Below are 25,339 nucleotides of genomic sequence, written 5' to 3' on the forward strand. Positions count from 1 at the left end.
TCCATGGCCTTTGGTTAGAAGAATAAACAATAATGAAGGAAAGAAGTTCAGTAAGAACCGGCCAAATGCTTTATTGCCTGATGGATTCTCTTGGGAGATCAGTCGTTCAAGAGAACTGGCGATGGAATTCCATCTACACTGTGGATAAAATATTTTCAGAAATTCTGGCAACTGGCAACAAATCCTCTGGAAAAAGTCTTTTGAATAAGAACTGAAGGTCAGTAAATGCAAGTGGTAAGAACGATGCTTCAAAAGAAATGTTTTCAGAACTTTCAAAAATAATGTTAAACCTAATTTCATTTACAGTGGTGCTATGTTTGCAAAAATGTTGAGTTCTGTAATTTCAGCCTGGGTGAAAATCTTCCAGGTGGTTGCTCATTGTTTTACTCCAAACATATATATATATAATATATATATATCTTTAGTATTTTTATTTTTAAAAATGCTAACCATGTAAGACACAGGTGCTTTGACGCAGCAAGAAAAGGCACAAGAGATAGCAGTGCTGAAATAATGCTCCGTATAGGAAGGGGTTTGATGCCAAATTATCATGTATATCTGTTTCAAGACATTCATTTCCAATGTATTGAGCTGGCAGGTGACACCAGGCAATGTTTATATGTGTACATATCTCCTATCTAGTAAATCAATACCCCACAGGTGCATACAGTGTTTGTCTGACCTTTTTCTTTTGCTAGCAACACAGCATGCCTTTCGGTCGACTTCATATGCACTTCTCTAAGCATACATTTTGCATTGCTTTGCGATTTTAAAGTGATAAGAAACCTATGGCAGAAACGCAGTGATGTTAAATCTGAAAACTGTGTTTGATGGAGCCATGAAGAGACTCTGACCAACATACACATGCAGTTAGATTTCATGTATTGCTTCCCCTGTATTTTCTTCCCAATGGTCCATCAATGCTAGCACTGTACTTGCAGTACCTTAGAAGGGTGTTTTTATTTGCTACATCACAAAAGTAAAAGGCATGGATGTAGACACCCATATGAATTTTTTTTTGGGGGGGTGCATGCATAGGATTCCAACATAATTCTCCATTTGGATATTTATGCACCAGATCAAACCTCTATCTATTTCCAAGAAGGGAGTGAAAATATGCAAGATATATTCTAGCGCAATATCAGACGCAAAGTTTCAAATACTGTGGCTTCACACTTGTGTTTCAACTGCAACTTGATCAGGATTCTGCATTCTCCCATTCTTGTTCACTGATGAACATACTTTAGTGCAAATATAGTCCAACAAGACAAGAAACATATATTCTTGCTTTGGAACATCATTCACCCATGAACATCTACAAGGGAACAATGCCCAGATTGCAATCTTCTAGCAAAAAACATTGTACCACTCAGAACACAATGCAGCCTCTGCTGAATGACAGCAGCCATTCAACTGATCACCCAGCACAAGCCATATTTAAGTAAAATGATTTCATTTAAACTGGGAAGAAAGTATTTCTTCCATAATAGAGATCAACAGTTCTGGCATTGGAGATGTTACTTACACAGGAGCAGTGTACTGAGGCATGCCCATATAAACTAGTGCTAGCAAAAGAAACGACCGGTGGTGGTAAATTATTTAATGCAATTTAAAGAATTGCCCCAAATGCTGCAGACTCTAATCCCACAACAACCATGTTCGCAAGTTGCAAAACTATTTTCCTTTTACTGATAGGGATAGTTAATTGGCTGTTCAAAGATAAAGTGGTAAACTTTGTTAATGAGTCTCCAGCTAGCAAGCTTCCATAATAGGTCCACCACAATCGCTTGGATTATGAAGTGTGTTAACAAGGAAGTTCCTAGAAGGAAAATTTACTATTCCTTCCTCCAGGCCATCTGTGACCCCAGAAAAGCATTTCGGTAGAGTGGGTGGAGGTACCTTCCTGAGCAATGTGAGACAGGGTGCAGGGGCTGCTGCTGCGAGGTGGGGGCAGAGTATTTTCCTTCCATGAACTTCCTTAAGCTAAATTATGTTAGGATCCAAGCCAAAACTTTTCAGTGCAGTCAGCACAAACATTTCATAACCCAGTGATCTATATCTATAATGCACCAACGATGAATCAGGCCTTAACAGTTTTAACAGGCCAACTGAAAACTATATGCCTGTTTGCTGGTGAAGTCAGTGAATTTTACCACAAGAGTAATGAAAACAATGAAAGAATATCTGTCTCCCTTGAACTGATTAGTTTCCTTTATTATTATTTTACTAGCAGTGAGCAAACCTGGATCTTTGTAGAAGGCTCTCCTCTTAGGGCTGCCCCAACATTGTTCTTCTGCAGAACATGCAAACCTTTGTGCAGATGCTTTTGTAACAATATTCTACCTACATATTCTTGAGAATGAACCCACAATGTTAGGCTTTCCCCCCACCCCCAAATTGCAACTGTTCTCCATTGTAGCACAGTGTCACTCGGCTTAAAACATCTACACATCTTTTCTAAACACATGTTGTCATGAAGGACTTACAGAAGATTTTTAGAAATACATTTTCCAGGAGGGCTCTCTTTTGCAAAACACAAGACCCTTGTTAGAAAACTCCTACTTCAAGTCATAAAAGTCATTTGGTTGGTGTTTTCCAGGTTTGCAGCACACTACACAGTATGTCTGAAGGCTTTCCATTTGCTTAGGATGGGAAATCTGTGACCCTCCAGATGTGGTTGGATTCCCATCAGCCTCAGGTGGTACGGTCAAGGATTGATGGGAGCTGTAGTTCACCAACATCTAAAGAGCTACAGGTTTCCCATCACTTGCCTGTGTTCTGATCAACAGGGACAGTTCAGCATGAATGTTTCACCACCAGGACCACAGAACTTCTGTGACTCAGACATAAAAATTTACATTCCTCTAGAAGCCGAAAACCTTTTATACATTCTTTGGCCAGGCTGTTGGAACTAACAAAGCTACCTTGTGAAGCAACATCTGTTATATTTATCTGCAGGTCTGAAAGAATCGACATCCAGCAAATCAAAAATTTGGTAACACCCTATGGCATTTGTTGTTTGCATTTCAAAGCAAATGTGAAGTAACATTTATGAGCAGTAATATTGGGGACTGATATTGAGCAGTACTTAGTAAGAAATACAGTGCAAATGAATTAAAGTTATACACCCATTTATAAGTAATAGAATAAAAAGTTACCGAGGCACTAAGGTGTTTTTTTTTTTAGTGTTTTATTAAGGTTTTATAGAGATATAAAACCTTCCAAGTACGTCTGAGAATATCATGCCTGTACAGTACATAACATTCGTTTTCACAACTTATGCTGTTGCTGTTGTGTATTTTGTTCCATTTCTAAAATATATGTTATTTTTACAAATGGCACATTTAAAAGTGGACACCTGAAATTCTAATGGCTGCAATGCTGCTTCAGCCCAAGTAATTTCTTCATGAACAAGTTTTAAAAGTGTGTGAGTGCATCATATTATAAGGCAGTGGCAATTCAGTGTCGTCACCATAGTAAAACACTTTGCAGAAAAACTTCAGCTTTTTCTTCTTCTTAAAACAAAGGGAGGAAGTTAAACATTAATTGTTTGCAAAGCAGCACATCTGAGGAGGCACCCTTCTTCAAACTAATCTCGCTGTCTCCCAGGCTTTTTTCTTCTTTAACTAATCTCATTAGGCTGCATTAAGGCACATGCAGATATGACAAGCATGAATGTGTCAATGGAATCCACCCTCCACAAATAGTAAAATGTACCGCTTAAAAATTCTTTTTTAAAAAATGAAATACATCCATTTTGTTGGTTTGTTATGAGACTCGACTCCTATACAAAAAATTATAAAATTTACACCATCTGAGCTGCCAGAGAGGTTTAAAAAGTATCAATTCTGCAATAAAACTACTTTCCCCCGCCACCACAGTCCAGAACAGGGCAGAATAAATACCCCATCACTTGAACTGGGGTTGGGGGGAGGGCAGAGGAGAACAGCAGCAGACCAACACCCCTGGGTAAAAGAGATGCATGATTGTATAATAGCATATTCCCCTTGTTAAAAACAAAACAAAAACAAAAGAGACCTCTTAATCCTTTTTTAAAACAAAAACAACACTGGAATTTATGGAAACAATTCGCCGGCAAACAAGCAGGAGTTGTTCAAGCAAAGAACCACAGTGGGGGCGCAGTTCTCAGTGCGCTGCACCCCCTGTGCTCAGATGCCTGGACTGAAATAAGGCACTTTTCTTCCAGTGAGAAGCACCTTCCAAAGGAATGACACAAGGACAAGATGAGTCGGATTTCTGGTTAAAACACATGAGGGTTGATTGGATGGTATTCCCAGGATGCAACAGTAACGGTTCGACAGCAGGTGGGAAGACACAGGAGGCAAATATCTGGGAGGCGAGCCTCTACACAGAAGTGGTCACTCTGTCATTGGCATTATTGACCTCATTTTTGTTTGAATCCAGTCCTTTAGCAGCGTTCATATCATTCCGTAAATTCTCCACTTTCACTTTCATATTCTTTAACTCCCCAGGGTGTGGAGTGGCTCGCCTTAGAAGTGTCCTCTAAAAACAAACAGTGGAATAAATGATTTTTCTCCTTCTTGCGACTCCCCACCCCCCTTGTTAAGAAGCTATAGATATTCTTTAAAATGGCTTTTCAGGCTTGGCAATCAAATACCAGTGATTGAGTCTACCAGGAAATGTGCTGTCAACTTTAAAATAGCTGCTTAAAAATAATAGTAATAATAATATTAAATAAAATGTGGCAGGGGATAGACCTAATAGCTGAAGGCATGCTTGCCGTGATGCAGAGAGGCAACATGCATTGAGGGAACAACCCACTCAAAGTGCTTCCATCTTCCCAGGATTCAAATACAGTGGTACCTCGCAAGACGAAATTAATTCTGCGAGTTTTTTCGTTCTGCGAGTTTTTTCGTCTTGCGAAGCACGGATTCCCTGGGTATTAACGGTTTTAAGAAAAAGGAAACAAACTCGCAAGACGTTTTTGTCTTGCGAAGCAAGCCCATAGGGAAATTCGTCTTGCGAAGCAACTCAAAAAACGAAAAACTCTTTCGTCTTGCGAGTTTTTCGTCTTACGAGGCATTCGTCTTGCGAGGTACCACTGTACAGTTGATTGGCCCTCATCCTGTCCATCACTACACTGATCCAGAGCTTCCACTGCCTCTCCTGATTTAATTGTTATGGCAAAATAGGACTGCCTGTCATCAGCGGCCTGAATAAATAGCACTGGGGACAGGATAGTACCCTGCAGAACCCCATAGCAGAGATGCCAGAGGACCACAGAGCACTTACCCAACGCTGCTCTCCAAACATAGGCCTGAAAGTCAGAACGGAACCATTGTAATACAGTGCCCCCGATACCCATCCCACCGTGACTGGTCCCAGTGTTAGAAACTGAGATATGAAAGCTAGGACCTAAATGGCACCTTAAACCTAGGCTATGGGTGCAACAACTGAATGTCTAGGTGCACTTTCTTATAACAAGAATACAAAGCTGAAAATGAATGAACTGCAGGTAAGTATTATGTTCATTTTTCACATGGTCTAGTCCTTTCCTTGCCCACCCTCTAATATTCCTAAGAGGGTCTCTTTTCCAGTCTTTAGAGAGTAGCTGGAAGTGGGGAGGCAGAAAAAGGTCCCCCTTTCCTTCCACTCTGCAGTTTTAGTTTGAAATTTTAGGCGTGGTGCTGCGCCCAGAGCTGAGAAACTAATTGCACTAACGAAATTCCCTGTCGCAAAATGCGTCCAGAACAATTGGGAATTTTAAAAACTGGTTGGTCCAGGAAGTATCCAAAGCCACTGAGAGACAGAGCATAAGTAACAGAGATGCATTCCCCCTGTCTCACAAGGAAAGGCAACCAAGGTTGATTGGGTTCTAAAACCGAGTCTGCTTGCAGCAAATCTAGATAATGAATCTCATCCAAGAATACCTGCAGTTACTCCACAATCACCCTCTCCACTATGTTTGCTAAGAAATGGGTGTTGGTGACTGGTGTATAGATATTACACTCCATTGTGTCCAGAGTTGGCTTTTTAATAAATGGACCCACCACTGTCTTTTAAAGGGACTCAGTCCACCACTGCAGTCCCATGCATTTAAAAGTAGTCATACTCTGTATCTATTTTACCTCTGGGAATTACATGCTATTACTTTTGGGACACTTCATGCTTTATGTGAAAAATGCACCCACATTGTCAACACTAATGTTTGAAGATGAGATGTTCATCAAAACACAGAGGATACATATTTCAATAAGCATCTGTTCTTCAAACTTGTGTACTGTGGGAAATGTGGTCAACATACATTTACTTGTGAGCAGCCATAGCTGCAAAAAGACAGCTGATAATTCTAGTTTACATATGCAGCTGTGAAATGCAATTCTGCTCAGAAAAGTGACTGTAGCACCTTCGTAAAAAGCATCCACCACCATGTGCATTCTGAGTCACGGCAGCTGCTGTTAGTTATGCAATGAATCTTTTCCCTGCTTTTAATTTTAGTTGATTCTGAAGAATAAAAATAAGTGAAAGTGAGGGGGGTGGCAGGCTGTGTGCGCCTGCTATGCACTGAGCAAAATTAAATTATTGTCCCATGATGCAGAAGGTGTGCGCGTGCACACACAAACCATGATATTAAATGAATCACAGCAATTTTAACTGCTTTATAGCAGCATTATTTTAATATGAACTGTGCAATTTCACCAGTTACAGAAAGTCAGGACTGGGAGTCAATTTGTTGCTCCAATATATGAGGACGGTAGAAGGGGCCTTTTGCAGTTCAGTTAAGTATTAATTGCAAGGAAACACTTTTGTTCTTACTCTCAAAAATGCTGTAGTCACTATTCAAAGCAAGAACATTCCTTTAATGCATATTTTAGGTTTGTACTGTGGACAATTTCACACATGGCATCTTTAAGTGTATACCTAAGGTATTTGCTTTTTAAGTGTGAACGCAAACACATGTCTCATACTGCTACACTCCTATATGAAGGTTGCCTGCCTGCCGTTTGACATCTTCTGTGAGTAAAAAGCAATCATTTAAGTGGACCTACTTCACGGGCGTATTTGGAGGGAGAGGGGATGTGCTTTAGTGGAGGTCTCATAAGTACAGTGACAGGTGCTCCCACTCGGCCCTCCTTCATTTTGAGCAGAACACTGAACAGTTCCTGCCAGTTCAGATGTCAATACAAATGATCATGTAATGAAGGCAGGGCGATGGAAGGGATTGTGGCAATGACAACAAACAGTATGGCAGGATAGGAGACAGTCCAATGGGGGAGGGATAACTCCAAGGGCTTTGCTGCCTACAGGATGTTGGTTCCAAATCTTAGATCTTCCATAAAAGATGGATACTTCCATCCTGTTTTTGAAAAACTGAAGGGAAAACCCCCCAGAAAAGACAATAAAAGTCAATTAAAGCTAAGATTAAGTAGCAATATTTTGCTACCCAGGGGTTTCTGCAAGAGTATCTGATTACAAGCATTTAACAAAATGGGCAATTTAGTAATGGTCTGCTGGTGCCGTGTAAATTAATGCCTGAATCATCAGTAGTCCAACAAACCGTGCTTACGGCCCCACTTTTTCATTCGCTTTCCAAGAAAACATACCATTTCATTATCCTCTTCATCTTTCTCGTCTTCTAAAAAGCGGATTGCACTGACTCTATTTACTGCTCGTTCATTCCATGTCTCATCTGACATTTCATTTACCAAGCTCTCCAGTGCTCCACATCGGGGCAGGTTATCTGTTATGAGAGATAGCAAACAGAGATAGAAGGTTGTTAGAGAAGTCAGCATCAACGTATGTCCAACAGTTCAGATGTCAAGGTTTTTTTTCCTGATAAAAACACACGTTTGACAATTCCATACTACATTCACTTGAGAGGTCAGCTGCAAAGATCTTGTGCTTATGTTTAGGAAAGACATTACATCGCATTTGCAATGATACAGTCTTATCAGGCAATTTTGTTCATGTCAATTTTGTTCATGAGCAGACAGAGGCTGAAACATAAACTTTCTGGAACTCTTTTCTTTAAGACTGTTTCCCTGAAATGTAAATCTCTCAATGCCCAAGATTGTCTTCAGTTGCAAGTGCAAAGAAATCACTTCATGTACATAACTCTTGTACTTACTTGAGCTAAGAGCTAAGAACATGTAACATATTTAAACATCATCAAGAAAAGCTGTTCCAAGATCAAGCTAATGATTTGCATTTATTCAATAAGTTAAAAGTAAAACTACAGGGGATGGGGAGCCGATAAGCCATTATTATCATCACTTGGCAGAAGATATGCAACACTTCATAACCTCAAAACTACAATTTCTTGAAAACCTCTTAAGAGGCATAGCACACTTACATGATACCATGCAGCCAAGGGAGTTTTGTTTGCTTTTCTCATTACCCCTGAAGCCATCTTGCTTTATGTGAAATTGATCTGTAAAACGTATTTACCTTGGCAACCGGGCTCAGAAGGCATTTGAGGAAGTAAAACACATGTTAAAATCTTCTCCCCTACTTCAGGGTCTGTGTCTGTCTGGAACGTAAGTAAAGGCTGGGACTGGTTATCAGACAACCACAACGCCTTCAGCTTCAAGCTGGTGAGCGACATGGGAAGATGTAGCAACCTGGGGGAGAAAACAATCCTAATAGTTCTTAAACTGCTATGGAGAATAAAGCATTTCAGTGTTATGAAAAAGTCTTGTTTTTATGTCAGCAAAGAGGTAGAAGAAGGTGCCCCAAACAACTGTTTCCCCATGCAAGATCATACAAATTTAAATTCTTACATTGTTTCTGTGCACTTTATGTAACTTACTGTTTTCCAACAAAAGATCAGCCTTACCACATTGCTTTTGTTATGTGCAGGCAAATATGCAAGAAGCATCTGATGTGATCAGGAAAGAGCTTGGCATTTTCACAAGTATACCTAGGTAGTGTCTGGTCTTGAAAATTGCAGTATTCCACCCACCTAACTAACTCTCCATATTCCATGCATTTCCCTAAAAGCGTTGTGAGAATGGTACAGGTATTGCTGTAAGTGACTGGAAAGGGGGGGGGATTAAATTCTGCAAACTGGGGGGAGGGGGGATTAATTGCTGTGAACTACATTACAGCCAGACAGCATAAAGACTCACATCCCATTACAGTAGCTACTGGATCTTAACACAGCACAACAGTCTAAGGAAGGGAGATTTAACCTCCAGTACCTATTTTTTTTCTTCTGAATGGAAAAGATAATAAAATAATACTAAGATATCTGGTGTTTAAAAACAACATGCCCCAATCTCATTACAGATGCAGTACCATTCTGTACAGCTGTATCCCAGTGGAATAATAGCAAAAAATTAAAATAAATCTATATCCAACACATCTCTTCATTTGACTTAAATTGGGAACTAACCTAAACATTCAACTATTAATGTGGTTTTTTTTAAACTGTGTTTATAACAGCTACCAAATTGCACATACCCCATCCGATGTAGCAAACATTATGCATGCATCTTGAATACATTACAAAAATAATTTGGATTTGTTGTGCATACGTGTACTTGCCTATTTCCAGCTACATCTAGGACATGAAGTTCTGTGGCTTGTGATATCTCTGGAGGAATCCTAGATAACCGGTTGTCACGTACTGAAAAAACATTTAGACTGCAACACCCACCAATCTGTTTTATGAAAAGAAAAGAGAATGCATTATTGTTGCAGAGGCACAGTATGCATGTAGAACATGGACTGTGAGTACTAATGTTACCAGCACACTAGAATACTCATGTTTGCCTTAGTAGTTGCTTTGTACAACAACAACAACAACTCGCTCCACTAAGGGGCAGTCTTGGGACACTCAGTCTGATTCCTTCTCAGCTAACCCATTGGACGATGGATGCTTCAGAGACAGCATTTAAAGTTCTTCTGTTTAGCGACTAAAAGAGAGCAGCTGGGAACAAAGTTGATAAGCTTCAGCAAAACATCTGAATTCCTGGTCTGATGGTTCTGCCACTGCTTTTTAAAATTAGGCTTCCTGATCTCATTTCTTTTCCCTACATGCTACTCTGCATCAGGTGCTCAGGGATGTGTTTGTATATGTTGGCGCACCTGCAAAGCAACAACGGAATACACAAACCTGCTTGCCCAAAGCATGATTCATTGTCAAATAAACCGGCATCTTCAATTCACTCTATTTGCAGCTGAGGTGTTTTTAAAGCAGCAGTTGCTTATACTAAGTGAAACACCCACAAGGTTGCTCCATAGGAATTATTGAGACTGCGCTTATGCAAACTTGAAAACTCAGTACTTATGTAAGAGTGCACTGTAAGGCATCTTGCGCTAAAAAAAAGCCATAATTTACACGAACCCCAATAATTAACTCAACAGCACAATGGAAAGCAATAGATTCAAGCAATAGATTCAAGCGAAAAGCACTTAAGGCATACTTTTTAAGTTACACAAAATCACAATCGCCATTTTAAAGTTAGCAATTCTAAGTAGGTTTTAAAATGCAATAAGACTTAGTAAGTTCCACTAAAATCAGCAAGCCTTTATTCTAAATGAACATGTAAAGGATTTAAGAGTGGGTCTTTTCAATTTACTGTGTCAAGTATCCAGTTTCCTCTGAAATTCTGTATAAGCTTCTGTTTACATTCACCTAAATTTCAGCGTAGAAAACACTATGCATCTTGAACTCAGGATATCATCTCACACCCAGGTTCTGTGAAGTTCAAAGTTTCATTTCAAGAGAATAAGCATTCTGTTATAAAGAACTTCAACAGCACATGCATCTTTAAGATGGTCACTTTGCAACATGAATGGAATTTCCATCATCACATTTCTCTTTTTAAAAGGATAAAAAGTTTTCTACTGTCATTACCACTGATGCTAACCACCAACTTAAAGAGAGAGTCTGTACCATTTGAAGGAGACCACAATCTTTGTATCAACAAGCCACTTTAAAGCCCCCTCTAAGCCTTGGTTATAAATCTAAAAATACTTGTTCAAACAACTCATTAAATGCTAGCTAGGTATTGGAGTCAATTCAGTTTTGGTTGAATTGAATTTTCATTTTCATTTTCCCTCCATTACAACTGAAATCTTTTTCCCCCCAGTAACCACCCAAAAAAGTATTCCTTTCATCACATTTTAATCTTTATGCAAACTTTTTGCCAACATAAATATTTCCATCGTATTCCCTTCCATTAGAAACAGGCATACTTTCCTCCTATTTTCATGCAAGGAGTTCATAGTGAAAAAAAGCATGAGCAAGATGATTATATATTGTGGTTTTTTTAAGTTGCAGAGCCTCCCCAGGAGTGAAAAACCATGCACTAAAATTTCTCTAAGTACTCTTGACAGGATATGAAGAACCGTAGCAAAAGTATCCATTGTCTGCCTAACTGGTGCATCTCTAAAATGAAAAAACTGAGCACAATTATTCTGGTTAGTGAATGCTAGATGAGCTGGCAAATGATGCCCTGTAGCACACAAGGAGTGTTTTCTTTGAATGATTCTGTGTCGAGAACAAGCAGAATGAGTTTTGGCCATGCAGCCTTCTTGAGAGGAACCCACCCCTTGAGCTGGAAAACCCCAGACTTTTGGGGGCAATGAAAGTGCAGCCAGTTGGAATCATCATGCATTGAAAGCAGTTTGGATGAAAGGAATCAGTGCAACCGTGGACAGAACAATACTTACAAGGTTACAAGAGTTTACCTGACTCAATTTTTCCAAGCAGCTAACAATTAAGAAAAACACAAGAGACAGTTGTTTGATATAAACACACACTATTATTTCAAAGGACAAGACAATACCAGTCTTGCACAAGCACACACACTCTATGATGAGACATTTTTTTTCTCTACCGGAGAACTCAGCATTTCCGCTGCTTCACTGAAACTGGCTTCCAGCTAGTTCTGCATTGAACAGCCTTGAGCAATTTGCCTGGTGAACTGACCGCTACATGGTGAACTGTAATAAATCTGTAAACTGACTAAATGAAACCATGTGAGAAGCTAGTTGTCCATAATGCTGAACTTTGTGGACCTAATCCAAAACATGGTAAAGTATTTGCTTACCACAGGGTCAGATAATAATGACCAGTTCCCCATGTGTTTGCATACATCCTAGAGTGAGTTTGGCAAATGAATTACTATGTGATAAGTGCTTGCTTGCTTGCTATCTACACTTCATGCTCATATGGAAGATGATATGGAAGATATGATATGGAAGGGTTCTCTTTTTTCTATTTTTAATAGGAAAGTTGACTATTCAGAGCACAAAAATGCTATACATTTAATGACTGGCTACACACAGCACATTCTAAATATCTACCACATATAGTTACTTTTAAAATGCCATAGTTTGCATCTGAGCAACATTAACCAGGTTGAACTATTTGTTACCATGCAGCTCTGTCAAAAATAATAGGTGAAGATGTAGCATCCAATCAAAACTTGTAAAATATCAACTGTGAACTAATAGCCCTTCTTGAAATAATCACCTCCGGTTTTTTGTGTGAAACTTACACCTCCACTTCAAAAATTACAGAGTTCCCTAGGCATGAATGAATCCCTAGGTGAAACAAAATTCTGATTTTGAAACTTTCCGGTGAAGTTCTCAGGTGTTATGTGCACACTTAGGAATTTGAATGGAGACAAGGGCTTAGAGTTTCTTTGTATCCTGTTCTGTAACATGGGGACACACTGGGTTCAAAAGGATGGCTGTTCAGCACCTTGAGGTTTACTGATCTTGTTGCCAAAATATTTCACACTTTGTAGAGGGGGGAAATATCTACAAATAGTGGTAAGGAGAGTTTGCAGAAACATTTACTTACATGCAACAATTAACAGAAGCAATGATTACTAGGGAAAGCATTTTAGTGGGAGAATCCAGTCTACTTTTGTGGAAGCCAAATAAACAGGGTTCAAAGAGCGTAAGAATATAAGGGTCTGCTGGATCGAGTGCATCTAGTTCAACATCCTGTTCCCACAGTGGCTAACCAGATGTCTATGGGATGGCCACAAGCAGTACTGGCATACAGGGGCATATTGCCTCCAACAGTGGAGAGAGAACATAGCCACAATGGCTTGTGGCCTTGATAGCCTTCTCCTCCATGAATTTGCCTAATCTTCTGTTAAAGCCATGCCGATTTGGTGGCCGTCACTGCATCTTGTAGAAGTGAGTTCCGTAGTTGAACTAACATTATTTTCTAAACGGCATGCACGTTCTGAAGCATCCATGCCACAACACTAATCCAGAATATCCTCTCGCCATCTGACTAAGTCAAGTGATGAATAGCCAGCCACTCACTTGATATCATATTTGCCAACAGTTTTATTAGTCCCAGCTGCCAATTTATATATTTAACCACCGTTTCATTTTTATGCGTTTATAGATACCGAATGTATATCTCAAAACATGGCTCAAGTGCAGGACAAAATACACAACACAAATGCAAAAAGAAAGTCAAAAATAGCAGGCGTTTGAATCTGGTTAGTTGAATTGCATATATGTTCCTCTGACCCCTTTTGGATAACCTGGTATGACTGAAGAGTACTGTATTCATTTGTGCATGTTACATTGCATACCAAGGATCTTTAGGGGCTCTGATTCTAGACTTTGTTAAAGATGTCCATTTGCAAAAAAGGGAACAAGAAAATAGGTGACAATACGACAGACAAAATTCGTACATATGTATATATATTTATGATCTCAGAACTCCAAAACTTCAACATTAAGTGATGATTTGCAGGTGTAAAACAGCCACCACTAACAAGCACCAGAGTTTTTATATCAGTGCACATCATTTCAGACAATCAAAGCAGGCTGCCCCACATCAAATGCCGAATAACAGAGCGATGAAATAAATCACTGTGTATGAATCAGCTGTTAGTTCATATAATGATTTCAAACAGGTAGGAATAAAAGAACCTGACCGTCACTTCATCAAACCTGCCTGCCTGCCAGAAGCTGCCTGCTGAAATCCACCCACTAATCTCTCCATGTCAAACCCCTTTGCTATTAAGGCAACGCAAGCCCACCTCCTTTGATCTCACCTGTCAGAATTTTGTCAAGGTTCCATCCCAACACTGCGCAGCAGAGGTTCTCATTATCACACTTGGCAGTTCACTTTGTCATATTTCTGTAGGTGGCACTGATGGCTATGATTAGCTGCGGAGCAGCCTGAATAGCTGGTTTATGTAACACCAGACACAGTTCACCACTGGCAATATGAGGTTTGAAGCTCTGAAACAGCTACTTATGACATCATGAAAAATACCAAAGAGGGTATAGGGAAATAAATTTGTGAATATTCTAGATCCAGAGAGTGAGCAAAACTAACTGGACTTTTGAACAGTTAATGGAAGCAAAAGGAGTGACCTATTAGCAGCAGAAGTGACACCGGAAGCTAGTGTTTGTGACAACCCTGGACAGGAGAAGGAGGGCTTATGGGTATGGTTTATACCATTGCCTGCCTCTGTACTAAACCAAAAATAAATTGGCCACCAATTATTTAGTCTGTAGCCAAACACTTACAGTAATTGCATGGCACTACAGAGAGAAAAATTACCCAAGCTTTTTGCTATGCTTCTAAAAAACAAATAAAGCACATGCTATCATATTTAAGGTTCTGTACAGAGTATGTTGATACATTTGAAGCTGAACTCCAGTGTTTTCTTTCCTGCTCTCAACAAGACAACTATTTGACTCAGCATGCAGTTATATCTGTACTATAACACAACAGTCAACCTTGTGTAGCAGCTCATTCTGTATAATCTGAAGCTTTCACAGTAAAATGACAGGCTGGATCTACAGGCCCCCAGGCACAATTCAGGTCCCTCAGATATTTGTGACAAATTAAGTGGTACACAGAAAGAAGGCTAAACTCACCAGATAAAAAACTGTTTCTTATCACACCCTACCATACATGTGGTACTCAGTGAAAGACAAAATTCTGTTTATAATTTAATTTTATCTCCAGTTTTAAATATCACTGACATCAGAAGAAAACAGTCAGCTTCCTGAACTCACATTTTCTAATCAATGAAGTATCATATAACCACCAAACTTCTCTACTATTGTATGAATAAAACTGTAGAATAAACTCTCAGGGTGGTATTCAATGCTAGTCCTATGCAGGGCAGACCCATTGAAATTAATGGAAATTACCAATTTAGGTTCGTTAATTACAATGGGTGTGCTCTGAGTAGGACTTAGTTGAAAACAATCTTCATTCTGCAGTAACATCCAATTAAGGATGCTGATTTGCTTTGCTTTCAATTAACTGTTCTCAAACACTTAATTGTCAACATATTTGTTGGCTGAGAATCTAGAGAGTAACCACATTTGGTTACGTTCCCCATGCTTTCAATGTAGGACAGGGGTGTGGAACTTGTGACCCACCAAATGTTGAAATCCAACCCCCATCATCCTTGATCATTGGTCATGTTGGCTAAGGCTGATGGGAACTGGAGTCCAACTGAAGGAATGGGTTTCCCATAGGGAACATAGGGAGGGCCACAGGTTCCCTACCCAAGTGTAGAAGCTCCCAGGTTCAGTCCCAACATCTGCAAGTAGGGCTGAGAAAGACTCATCTGAAACCCTGCAGAGCTAAATAGAGACCTGGCCTGATTTGGTGTAATCCTATATAAAAGGGTATGAGTACACTTATCCAAGGCTATCTCTTTATACTGGCCCACCTTCACATTTTCTAGCCTGTAGAACTGCTCAGGATTGGTGATACTCAGTGCTCATTGCCCCCATCCATCATGCCTATTCACAGATACCAGGTGTATCTGGAGAGGCCAGAAAAATCAGCATCCAAACTACAAAGAAAAGGAAAATTCTGAAGACCTCTCTGACTTGGAAGCCTAAAAGTTCAGGAGCATGTGGCCAACTGAACCAACAAACCTATGTTGACCTTCAAGGGCTAATAAGGCTGTTTTTGAAATGTTTGCTGCAATGTAGCAGTAATCCCATTGAGTGGCGAGGGCAGAGTTGAAGCCTTTGTGTTACTAGGACAAATCAAACCTACTTCCAGGGCCAAGGCTCCTGCCACCAGGCTGAGTCTGCAGAATTTGTAAGGCTGTCAGCTGGCAGACTCCTCACCACACTGCTCCATCCCTGCAGTCTTTCAGTCTCTGGATGTATTAAATTAAATTTCTTCTTGTCATTTTGACTTTCACACCATGTGTGGCTTTTCTTATTTATAGCACATGTTCATATTTTGCTGAAAGCAAATGTTATCAAACAGCTACACTGGCAACAAAAAAAAACCACACCACCAGAAGCCTGTCGGCTGTCATTCCAACCCCCCTCCCACCCTCCTTAAAAACCAAAACCAGTTTCACTCAGCAACAAAGCAGAACTAAAAGCAAACCAAGCAGATTACATGTGCCCAGCACAGTTTTTGCATAAAATGAAGAACGGAAGACGCATGTGTGTGAAAGTAATTGTGTCTGTGGAATGTTATGCCACAGTGACATTTGTTAGCCTTAAAGGACACTGATTTAGACTAAGATGGTAGAACTGAAGCCTACGTTTACTTCCAAAAGTTGCAATTCCCAAGGACTAAAGGGGACGTTTGCAAGGTACACCATGCTTTGAAATCCAAAAACATTACATTGCAAGGTACATGCTTGCTCAAACAGATCACAGGACTAGCTTCCTATGAGGAATCTAGGCCTCCTGAAGATTCTCAGCAGATTTGCGATAGCAAAACTATTAAATCTTTTTTTCCCTGCAATGCTTTTTGTTTTGCTGCAGTAGACTAAGCACAGCTACCCCTCAGTAAATTATTCACACAGAAAGACACAAGCACTCTGCAGGTCAGAACCTGCCACAGACAAGAGCCTGTGACAATAAGACTGCCAGCAATGCAATCTCATCAGTGTGCTAAATACAAAATGTTTTTTTTAAATAAAAAAAACCCCTGCAGATGTTGTATAGATATCCAAGAAGGCAGCGTTCTTCAGTTCATTTGTTACAAGCACCCAATGCCATTTCAAATCTTGTGACCTTGAGACGAACTTCTGCATAGTAATTTTTAACCATAAAAAGCTAAATGGCTAACCAGTAATACTCATAATTGCTTGGGACTTTCAAGGGTATTCTGATAGAGCACCACACATTCATCAGCAATTAGTGTTCCAAAACATTGCCCTGGGAAAGCAACTGGCCTTCTTTCTTCCTTTTTCTAACTTTGAAAATGCTTCATCTGCTGTGTTGAGTGGATTTTGATGGAAATTAAGAGCTCCTTTCAGATCTGGTATGTCCAAGACCATGAGAAGCGAAATCATTTGGGCTAAACCACTAGACACCAGCCACAGCACATTGGACAGTAAATTGCCTTTTCGGTTATAGACTGCTCTAACACACTTCCTTACTTCCTTACGTGCATTTATTTCCATCCACCCAGGTCCACTTATTTCAGGTTTTACTAGTCAGTGCAGTCCAAGCTCTCGCCCTACTACATTTCATTCTAGTTGAGAAATGGGGAACCTATGGCTCTCTATTTGTTGTTGGGCTACAAGCCCCACCATCCCTGACCCAAGGCTGCTAGCTGAATGGAAATGACATACCTTTTTACATGCTGTCCAGTTTTCCCTGCAAAGAAACAACAGGGATATTGCTTACCTCTTTGGGTAAAGATACTAGTTTGTTTCTGTCAGCGTTCAGTATATTCAGCTTCTTTAGCCGTCCAATGCTCTTCGGCAAAGTCTGTTTCAGATCAAAGCAGAGCAATGTCAGTGATTACCAATACCACCAGCTTTTCAATATGTGTTTACCTTTCAAAGCAGTTCCAGATGATACAGGTTGTTGAGATTTAAAGACTTAAGATTCCAAGGTGTGTGAGCTCAATCAATGAAGTTCTAGGGGTGAATGTGGTAGGGCAGATCAGAGCAAAGCAAGGTCATGTTTGCACTAACATGACCTTTGCCACCAATCCTCTGCTACAACCATGTGACTATGACCTCACTGCTGACTCAAACCTAACCCCATCCCAGGTAATGAGCAGTGATGGCAGTGCCAAGAGGAATGCTCACCACCACATACAAATTTACATATGAATAATCTGAGGATGAAGCCGCATGTAACAGAGTTAAGTAACTATGGTGTGCACTCTGTTTTTATGTTTGCATCTTGCCTAGCGAATCAAAATGCTGCTGTGTCATTCAGAACCCTCCTTGCTTCCTCACCTCTGCAGCCATTACTGCTTTTGCTTTCTCCTTCTCCCCTTGCTTGAAAACACAACATCCCAAGATCCAACACCATCCTAACTTGGGCACCCGCCTGGAAGTGTCAGAAACAGCTGCAACATAGGCAGCCCTGTTTAGGGAAGCTTTTAATGTTTAACTGACCACTGTATTTTAATATTTTGTTGGAAGCCACCCAGAGTGGCTGGGGAAACCCAGCCAGAAGGGCGGGGTATAAATAAATTGTTGTTGTTGTTGTTTCCATTTTCTTTTTCTACACTGCCTCTATTTCCAGCACCAGGAACCTGAAAATTCCTTTTGTGCACTATAGATTTCTACCTCCTCGTTCCAATACCTTTAAATCATCTAGTTGATTTAAGAAACTTGCCGAATTATTAGGCGAGCTTTTGTGCAATATGCAGGAGCAGATCCCCTGATACAGGAGTAGGTGGGTGCAGCTGCAGCAATAGCATTTGCACAACCCCAACCTCATCGCTCCCAGTAAGTAGCAGTGACTACACTGCTGGGAGGCTATTGCTGCTGCTCCACCACACTGGGCAAATGCAAAATGTTGGAGGTTTTAAATTAAAGCCTCTCTCCCTCTGAAGATATAACCATCAGCTTACTAAAGAGCATTTGCAATCAGATATTCATTTGGGGAGATATGTGGACCCAAACCCTTTTAATCAAGGCTTTCCATTATGAGGTGAATGCATGTTAGGATAAATTGGGTAGGGAAGAAAGATAGAATGACACAGTAGTGAAGTCCTACCAGCCAATCTTGGCAAGTTTCTTAAATTTGGAACAGGTGTTCCTACCACTAGAGCAGTGTTTCCCAAACTTGGGCCTCTAGCTGTTTTGGGACTACAACTCCCATCATCCCTAGCTAGCAAGATCAGTGGTCAGGAATGATGGGAACTGTATTCCAAAAACAGCTGGAGACCCGAGTTTGGGAAACACTGTGCTAGAATGTAATGATGGGACATTTCACCCAAAGAAGTAATAAGTAGCTTTTCCATCCCTGTGGTTTCTTAAATATGCAAGCAAAATAAACAAATATATATATAAGCAGGGTAGGCAAAACATATTTATTAATCAAATGTGCTTTGGACCCTACTGGCCCTTCTTTGGGGAAATAAAGATCCAGTTCCATTTTTTGTGTGGGGGCTTGTTCTCATTTCTGTTGCACTTTTCATATATGCCACAGAAGATTTTTTCTGAATAATTTGTTGTAGCAAGCTAGATACAAGTAACAGCTGCTTAAAACTGAAATCTAAGTTTGTTCTCATTCTCTCTGATAATCCCATATTTTTCCTAGACTACAGCCTCCATGGTATGCATAGTATGTGTTTAAGAATGCACATTGAAGGGTACTAATTCAACTGTCTTATATTTTACTGGAGTAGTCATAAGTTGGAAAAACAAAGATGCTGCAGTGAAAATAAGTCAGAATATGGCAAAAGGCTTAATTACTGCCACCCATTTGAAGAGCTGCAGCCATACTTACCAGCAGCTGGTTTTCTGTGAGAACTAACTCAGTAAGGCTTTCACAGTCTCCTACTGCTTCTGTTAACTGAACAAGCCGGTTCTGGTCAACCTTCAAGATGGATAGGTTTTTTAATTTACCTACAAGCAAAAGGGAGAAGTTTATTCTAGTTGCTTTAACTGCACCAGTAGCAAATATGTGGCATAAAACACTTGCCAGACATCATTAGCAGATATTCTAAAATACTTGAGGTGTGCCAGCAAGATTTTGTAGTGATGTTGTTTCTAATAAGGTCTTTTCAAAGATAGTTATTTCAGGTATGTTTATAATCTAGAAAATGAAAAAACAAAACTCCATGTGATTTTTATCTAAGTTCTTTTATCCAAGTTCTTTAATGATAGCTGTAACAGAACAAGAAAGGACAATATAGTCAAGAACCATTGAGGTACGTCTTCCCTGACTACACCTGGCTTGCAATGCTTTTAGCCAATGAGTGAAGTCAGAGCAGTGATGGATGAGTGAGTTGTTTAGATACCAGGATATAGCAATCACTGGGGTTTAATGGGGCTTAGTCTTAGATTTCTTGTGAGAAAGCAACGGAGAAGTTCACGATGGGAGGAGGGTTTTCATTATCAATGCAAATATATGTAGATCACTATGTTTAAACTAAGTTCATTAAAACGTCTTAAAAATCAAATAATTGTAACACAATTACATTATTCAATGAAAACAAATTCCATTTTAAATTTATGTTAGTTATTTCAGTGGTTCTGCTGTGCAGCAAAACACTGAAAAGTAGGGAAAGGCTTTGTTTTTATTTTTAACTAAGCAATTAGGAAAAATGCTGACCATATGCTTTTCCTTACTATTTCACCTGTAAAAGCAAAATAGTAAAAAGCTTTTTAAAATGAAGGAAGATTACTCTGTTTTCCACAGTCCCTTATTCGTGTCTGTGGTAGATCACAGTAGATCATGGGACCCTCCCCCCACCCCAAAAAGCTCAATGATTTATAGTGGGAGTAGATCTCAGTCTCTTGAAAGATGGCCATGCCTGCCTTATGACACCTCCTCTTTGGAATAAATATTCTGTGCACTCTTATTTGTGAGTAAGCTCAACTGAGAACAAGTGGGAGTTATGCATCCAACAAACACAATAATCAGGCCAAATTAAATTTGGTTAAAGCCACAGAGTTGTACCAATGCATATGTGTGTACGTGTAGGGGGAGTCCTTTATAGTACAAAGCTGCATCTCGGGTTAAAGGAAGCAACATTTGATGCATATTATACCAGCACTAAGTCTCCGTTTTTTGCCATTTTATGGTAAGTTAAGTGAGTTTAAAATGTGATACTGTCCATTTTCAGAGTGCTTTCTTTTCGTTTAGCAAGGCTAGCAAACTGTCTTTTGCTTGTGTTTAGCTGACTACTGTAAAATTGTAGTGGCTGAGACTGTTTTTTGTAGTTTCTGAAAGCTCATGCCACAATAAATTTGTTAGGTACTTTAAAATACTTCACAACTTGCTTTGTGTATTCGGTGCAGGGAGGGGAGACAACTACTTTGCAAACTGCACCAGGGCCATCCAATCACCTTTTTCCAGCCTTGATTTCAATATATCCTCAACAACCTTATAAAGTATGTTAAGCCAACAGTGGTTGGCTTCCCAAGGCTACCCACCAAGCTTCATAATGCAGCAGGGATTTGAATTCTGGTCCAATTCCATATTTCCATCCACTGGATATAAGACACAGGTGTAGAAATTCATGCATTTTTAGGATAGTTTTTTTTTGGGGGGGGCAGTTTCATTTTTAATGCTGTGGCCACAGTGAGAGAGTCTGATGAAAGGTAATTAATGACCTTATTCATAAGCCTCCAGTTGCCCTCTCCGTAATAGGTAATTGGTTATGTACCAATAAAAAATTGGCAAGGCACAGCGAGCAAAAAGGAAACTGCTGACTGACTGCAGTGGGCTATATCACCAAGAGTTGGAGTACTAAGGGCAGCAGCCAGGATGTTTAGCAAGTGGGAGGAAGGCAAGGACAAAGATGGGAGAGGCCTGGGCAGCACCAGACAAGATAAGGCAATCAAAATAAAGCTTGCGAAAATAGAGATATTACAGTGGGAAGAATCTCATGTGAGATGTTTTCTTAAGAATATTCCCTTACTGTACTTGAAAACCATTGTACTTGAGTTACTACTATTTTCATAGCAACATCAATATGTATAGTGCTTTAACTTAAGCAAAAAAATAAAACTAGGTCCCTGCCCCAGGAAGCCTGCCAGCAATAGTGGGAAAGGAAGAAATGTCGCAAAAGAGATGGATGCAAGCAAATGAATTTGCGGCTGTCACACTTCATTTAAAAATGACCACAGGACATAAATGGATTTGAGAGAGAGAACCATGTTGGTATTCCAGAACAAAGCTACAGGCTCAAGTGGGAGAAAGATTTAACTGCCTGTATCATGGAAGACGCAGAAGTCTTTTGAGCAGATGAGGTAGCAGAGCAGAGAGTGGCTAACTACAGCTTACAAATCCATCTGAGTCCAGACTAGCTAACATTACAGTGGTACCTCAGGCTAAGTACTTAATTCGTTCCAGAGGTCCGTACTTAACCTGAAACTGTTCTTAACCTGAAGCACCACTTTAGCTAATGGGGCCTCCTGCTGCTGCCGCGCCGCCGGAGCACAATTTCTGTTCTTATCCTGAAGTAAAGTACTTAACCCAAGGTAATATTTCTGGGTTAGCGGAGTCTGTAACCTGAAGCATCTGTAACCTGAAGTGTATGTAATCTGAAGTACCACTGTAGTCTTAAGCACCAATTTACTAAAATGTGGTTTATTATACTAGTTCGTTTTTATCTCTCACCTTTCCTCCAGGGATCTCAGGGTGGCGTACATGATTCTTTTTCCTCCCTTGCTTTATTTTCACAGTCACTGCAGGAAGTAGCTTTGACTGAGAAGGACCAAATGGCCTAAGGACAACCAATGAGCTTCATGACTAAGTAGGGATTTGAACCTTGATCTCTCCCAGGTCCTGGGCCAGACATTCTCTAACCCAGGCTTCCTCAACCTTGGCCCTCTAGATGTTTTTGGCCTACAACTCCCATGATCCCTAGCTAGTAGGACCAGTGGCCAGGGATGATGGGAATTGTAGTCTCAAAACATCTGGAGGGCTGAGGTTGAGGAAGCCTGCTCTAACCACTAGACAACCCAGGCTCTCTTCACCACTTAAAGTTTGGATACACTACTAAATTGTGGATAGGCAAAAGCAGAAGCTATTACTATTCTGCTTATGGCCCTGCCTTAGGAGGAAAGAGGCTGGAGAATACATGAGTCCAAGAGTCACACAAACTCATTCTTGCAACCCTAAACCAAGGGCTAGTGTTATGTGTAAATGTAGCCAATGTACTGTGCTGTCCTTTACCAGCATTAGTCCAAAGCAGAAATTTCTATGAGAAAGAAATTGTTTCATTGGAAATGTTTGGACTTGATTAAATTCTTGTTGCTCTTTATTTTATTTTTATTTTATTTTTTAAAAAAAACACTTTTCACTTACCTACGCCATCCGGTAGCACCTCAAGAAGGTTCTGAGAGATGAGTAGGTCAGTTAAAGACAGCAGACCGCTTATCTCTTCAGGTAGTTTTTCCAGTTTGTTTTCGGAGATATCCAGGCAAAGCAGGTTTTTCAGGCTTCCTATTTCCTACAAGACAAACATCTAAGTCATGTCTCAACATGCAGCACCCAGAGATCTGACAACTGCCCCATAACAAGATGCTTAACGGCAAAAGGGCAATGCCTCTCTGCCAGACGACAACTCATTTCTGATGATATCACAAGTGATTCACCAGTAAAATCTCTGTGTGCAATACCTAGCATGTGCTAACAGTCCAAGTTAATTTGCTGACTTATGAGTGCAGCCCAGCGCTGCCAGCCAGTCATTCATTCAACAGTAGCCAACACCCAATTCTGAATACTATTCAAGGTGAAAGGGCTAAACATGTAAAAGCTTAGGCAGACAATTAGTCAAATCAGTCCTTGTTGACTAAAGCTTCAGTATATGGGGAACCTGCATCTGCATTCCTTGTAAGAAGAAATATGTCTAACAGGGCGATATTTTAAATATTTAATCTCACTGAATTGTATACCAAGTTTTGCCATTATACCATCAATGTTTGGATTACAGTTAGCCAAAGATATGGGTGCATGTTCCGATTGTAAAATCAACGACATTTATGTTGAATTCTGCTCACATGCCAGCGAACCCGCACTATAAAATCCACACCTACACACATTTTCTCATAGTTCAGTTCCCAAGTTATCAAAACACTCGTGTCGCTGAATCGACACAGGTGGAAAGATAGCAGAAAGCAGACATTCCAAAACAGCAGCTCGCTCTTTCTGTGTAGAGCAGCTCTCAGGTTCCTCATCTTCCAAACAGAAAACTGTGAAAAGCAGAGGTGGGCAACCTGGAGTTCAAGGGCCAAATGCAGCCCTTTAGGCTCCAAAGCATTCCCCAGGCCTTACCCCCTCTGCTTGAGCGACACCTCTCATCATCTTTAAATACATTTGCTTGACTTGATAAGTCTACTGCTTGCTTGGATAGAGGTGTGTGAGGAGCTGCAGAAACATCTGGCATTTGAGTAGCTGAATTGTAGCCTATTCTACAAAGGTAAGTGCCCCATTCATTACTGTGCCCATTTTAGTCCCTGCCCACCTGCCCTAATGTTTGCCTCTGGTCACACCCACTTTTACCTTTGGTCCCCTTCCCTGGCATGTGACCACACCCACCCACAAAAAAGGGTGTGGATGGATTATTTCCATGAGGAAATAATCCATCAGGCTGAAAAGGATTCACCACTCTTTGGGGGGCTTAATACCCTTGAGAGTCACCTACTTCCCCATCAAGATTATCATGACCCCTTCCACTTCCTTGCAGTTACATGACACCATAGCTGTCAACCTTTCCCTTTTCTTGCGAGGAATCCTATTCGGAATAAGGGAATTTCCCTTCAAAAAGGGGAAACGTTGACAGATATGCATGACACATAAGTGACCTCTCCACTGTGAGGCAGAGAGGGAAACCGATCAATGCCTAGCAATGGGTTTCTGGAGGAGTCACTGACATCACATCCCTTCCCCTGTGCTTCTTCAGCTTCAAAACACACATACAAAGATGAAAAGGCATTTACAGGCGGAAATCAAATATTACATAATCTTTAAATGGACACTTTGTCTTTTTTAAATAACAGGATATGAAGGGCTTAGATTTCCCCTTCAGTCATCCAATAATAATAATGTTCGATGTAGTTTAGTGTAATTTAAAAATGTATGAAAATTCTCTCTTACCTGAGGTAATTCAGCCAGCTGGTTCCCATCTAGCCAGAGATCTTTAAGATTATAAAGTGCACCTATAGTTTCTGGCTGCAACACGTGAGAGAAAATGTATCATGAATACCATTGCAAAATACTTTTAAATACACAGGGGAATCCGAAATAACATCATTTCTTCAGCTAAGTATCCTTTATAGCCAAATCAAGAATGCAGAACTCCTGCAAGCATTTCGCTTGTGTTTGCTATATCCAAAGTCCCATTGCAAAGAAATCTCACAACAAATAGGTGCAGCCATTGATAAGGAATAAGCACAAAACCTGTGTCTCCTCCTGGTTCTTGGCTGCTCAAGCATGCCATTACTTA

General features: G+C 40.2%; 1 protein-coding gene across 1 annotated transcript in view; it reads right to left on the bottom strand.

Annotated features, from left to right (window-relative positions):
- Positions 1–461: 461 nt before the first annotated feature.
- LRRC1 (leucine rich repeat containing 1) overlaps positions 462–25,339 on the bottom strand; it is a 62,758-nt gene continuing 37,880 nt past the window's right edge. The window contains exons 7-14 of the mRNA XM_081906316.1: positions 24,991–25,065; positions 23,200–23,344; positions 19,669–19,787; positions 17,602–17,685; positions 9,529–9,644; positions 8,431–8,603; positions 7,587–7,723; positions 462–4,524 (exon numbers count right to left, since the gene is read on the bottom strand). Coding sequence (XP_081762442.1) covers positions 4,366–4,524; positions 7,587–7,723; positions 8,431–8,603; positions 9,529–9,644; positions 17,602–17,685; positions 19,669–19,787; positions 23,200–23,344; positions 24,991–25,065 — 1,008 coding nt within the window. The 3' untranslated portion in view covers positions 462–4,365. The remainder of the gene's footprint in view (positions 4,525–7,586; positions 7,724–8,430; positions 8,604–9,528; positions 9,645–17,601; positions 17,686–19,668; positions 19,788–23,199; positions 23,345–24,990; positions 25,066–25,339) is intronic.

Source organism: Podarcis melisellensis, assembly GCF_964234715.1.
Source record: "Podarcis melisellensis genome assembly, chromosome: 3".
Taxonomy (NCBI): domain Eukaryota; kingdom Metazoa; phylum Chordata; class Lepidosauria; order Squamata; family Lacertidae; genus Podarcis; species Podarcis melisellensis.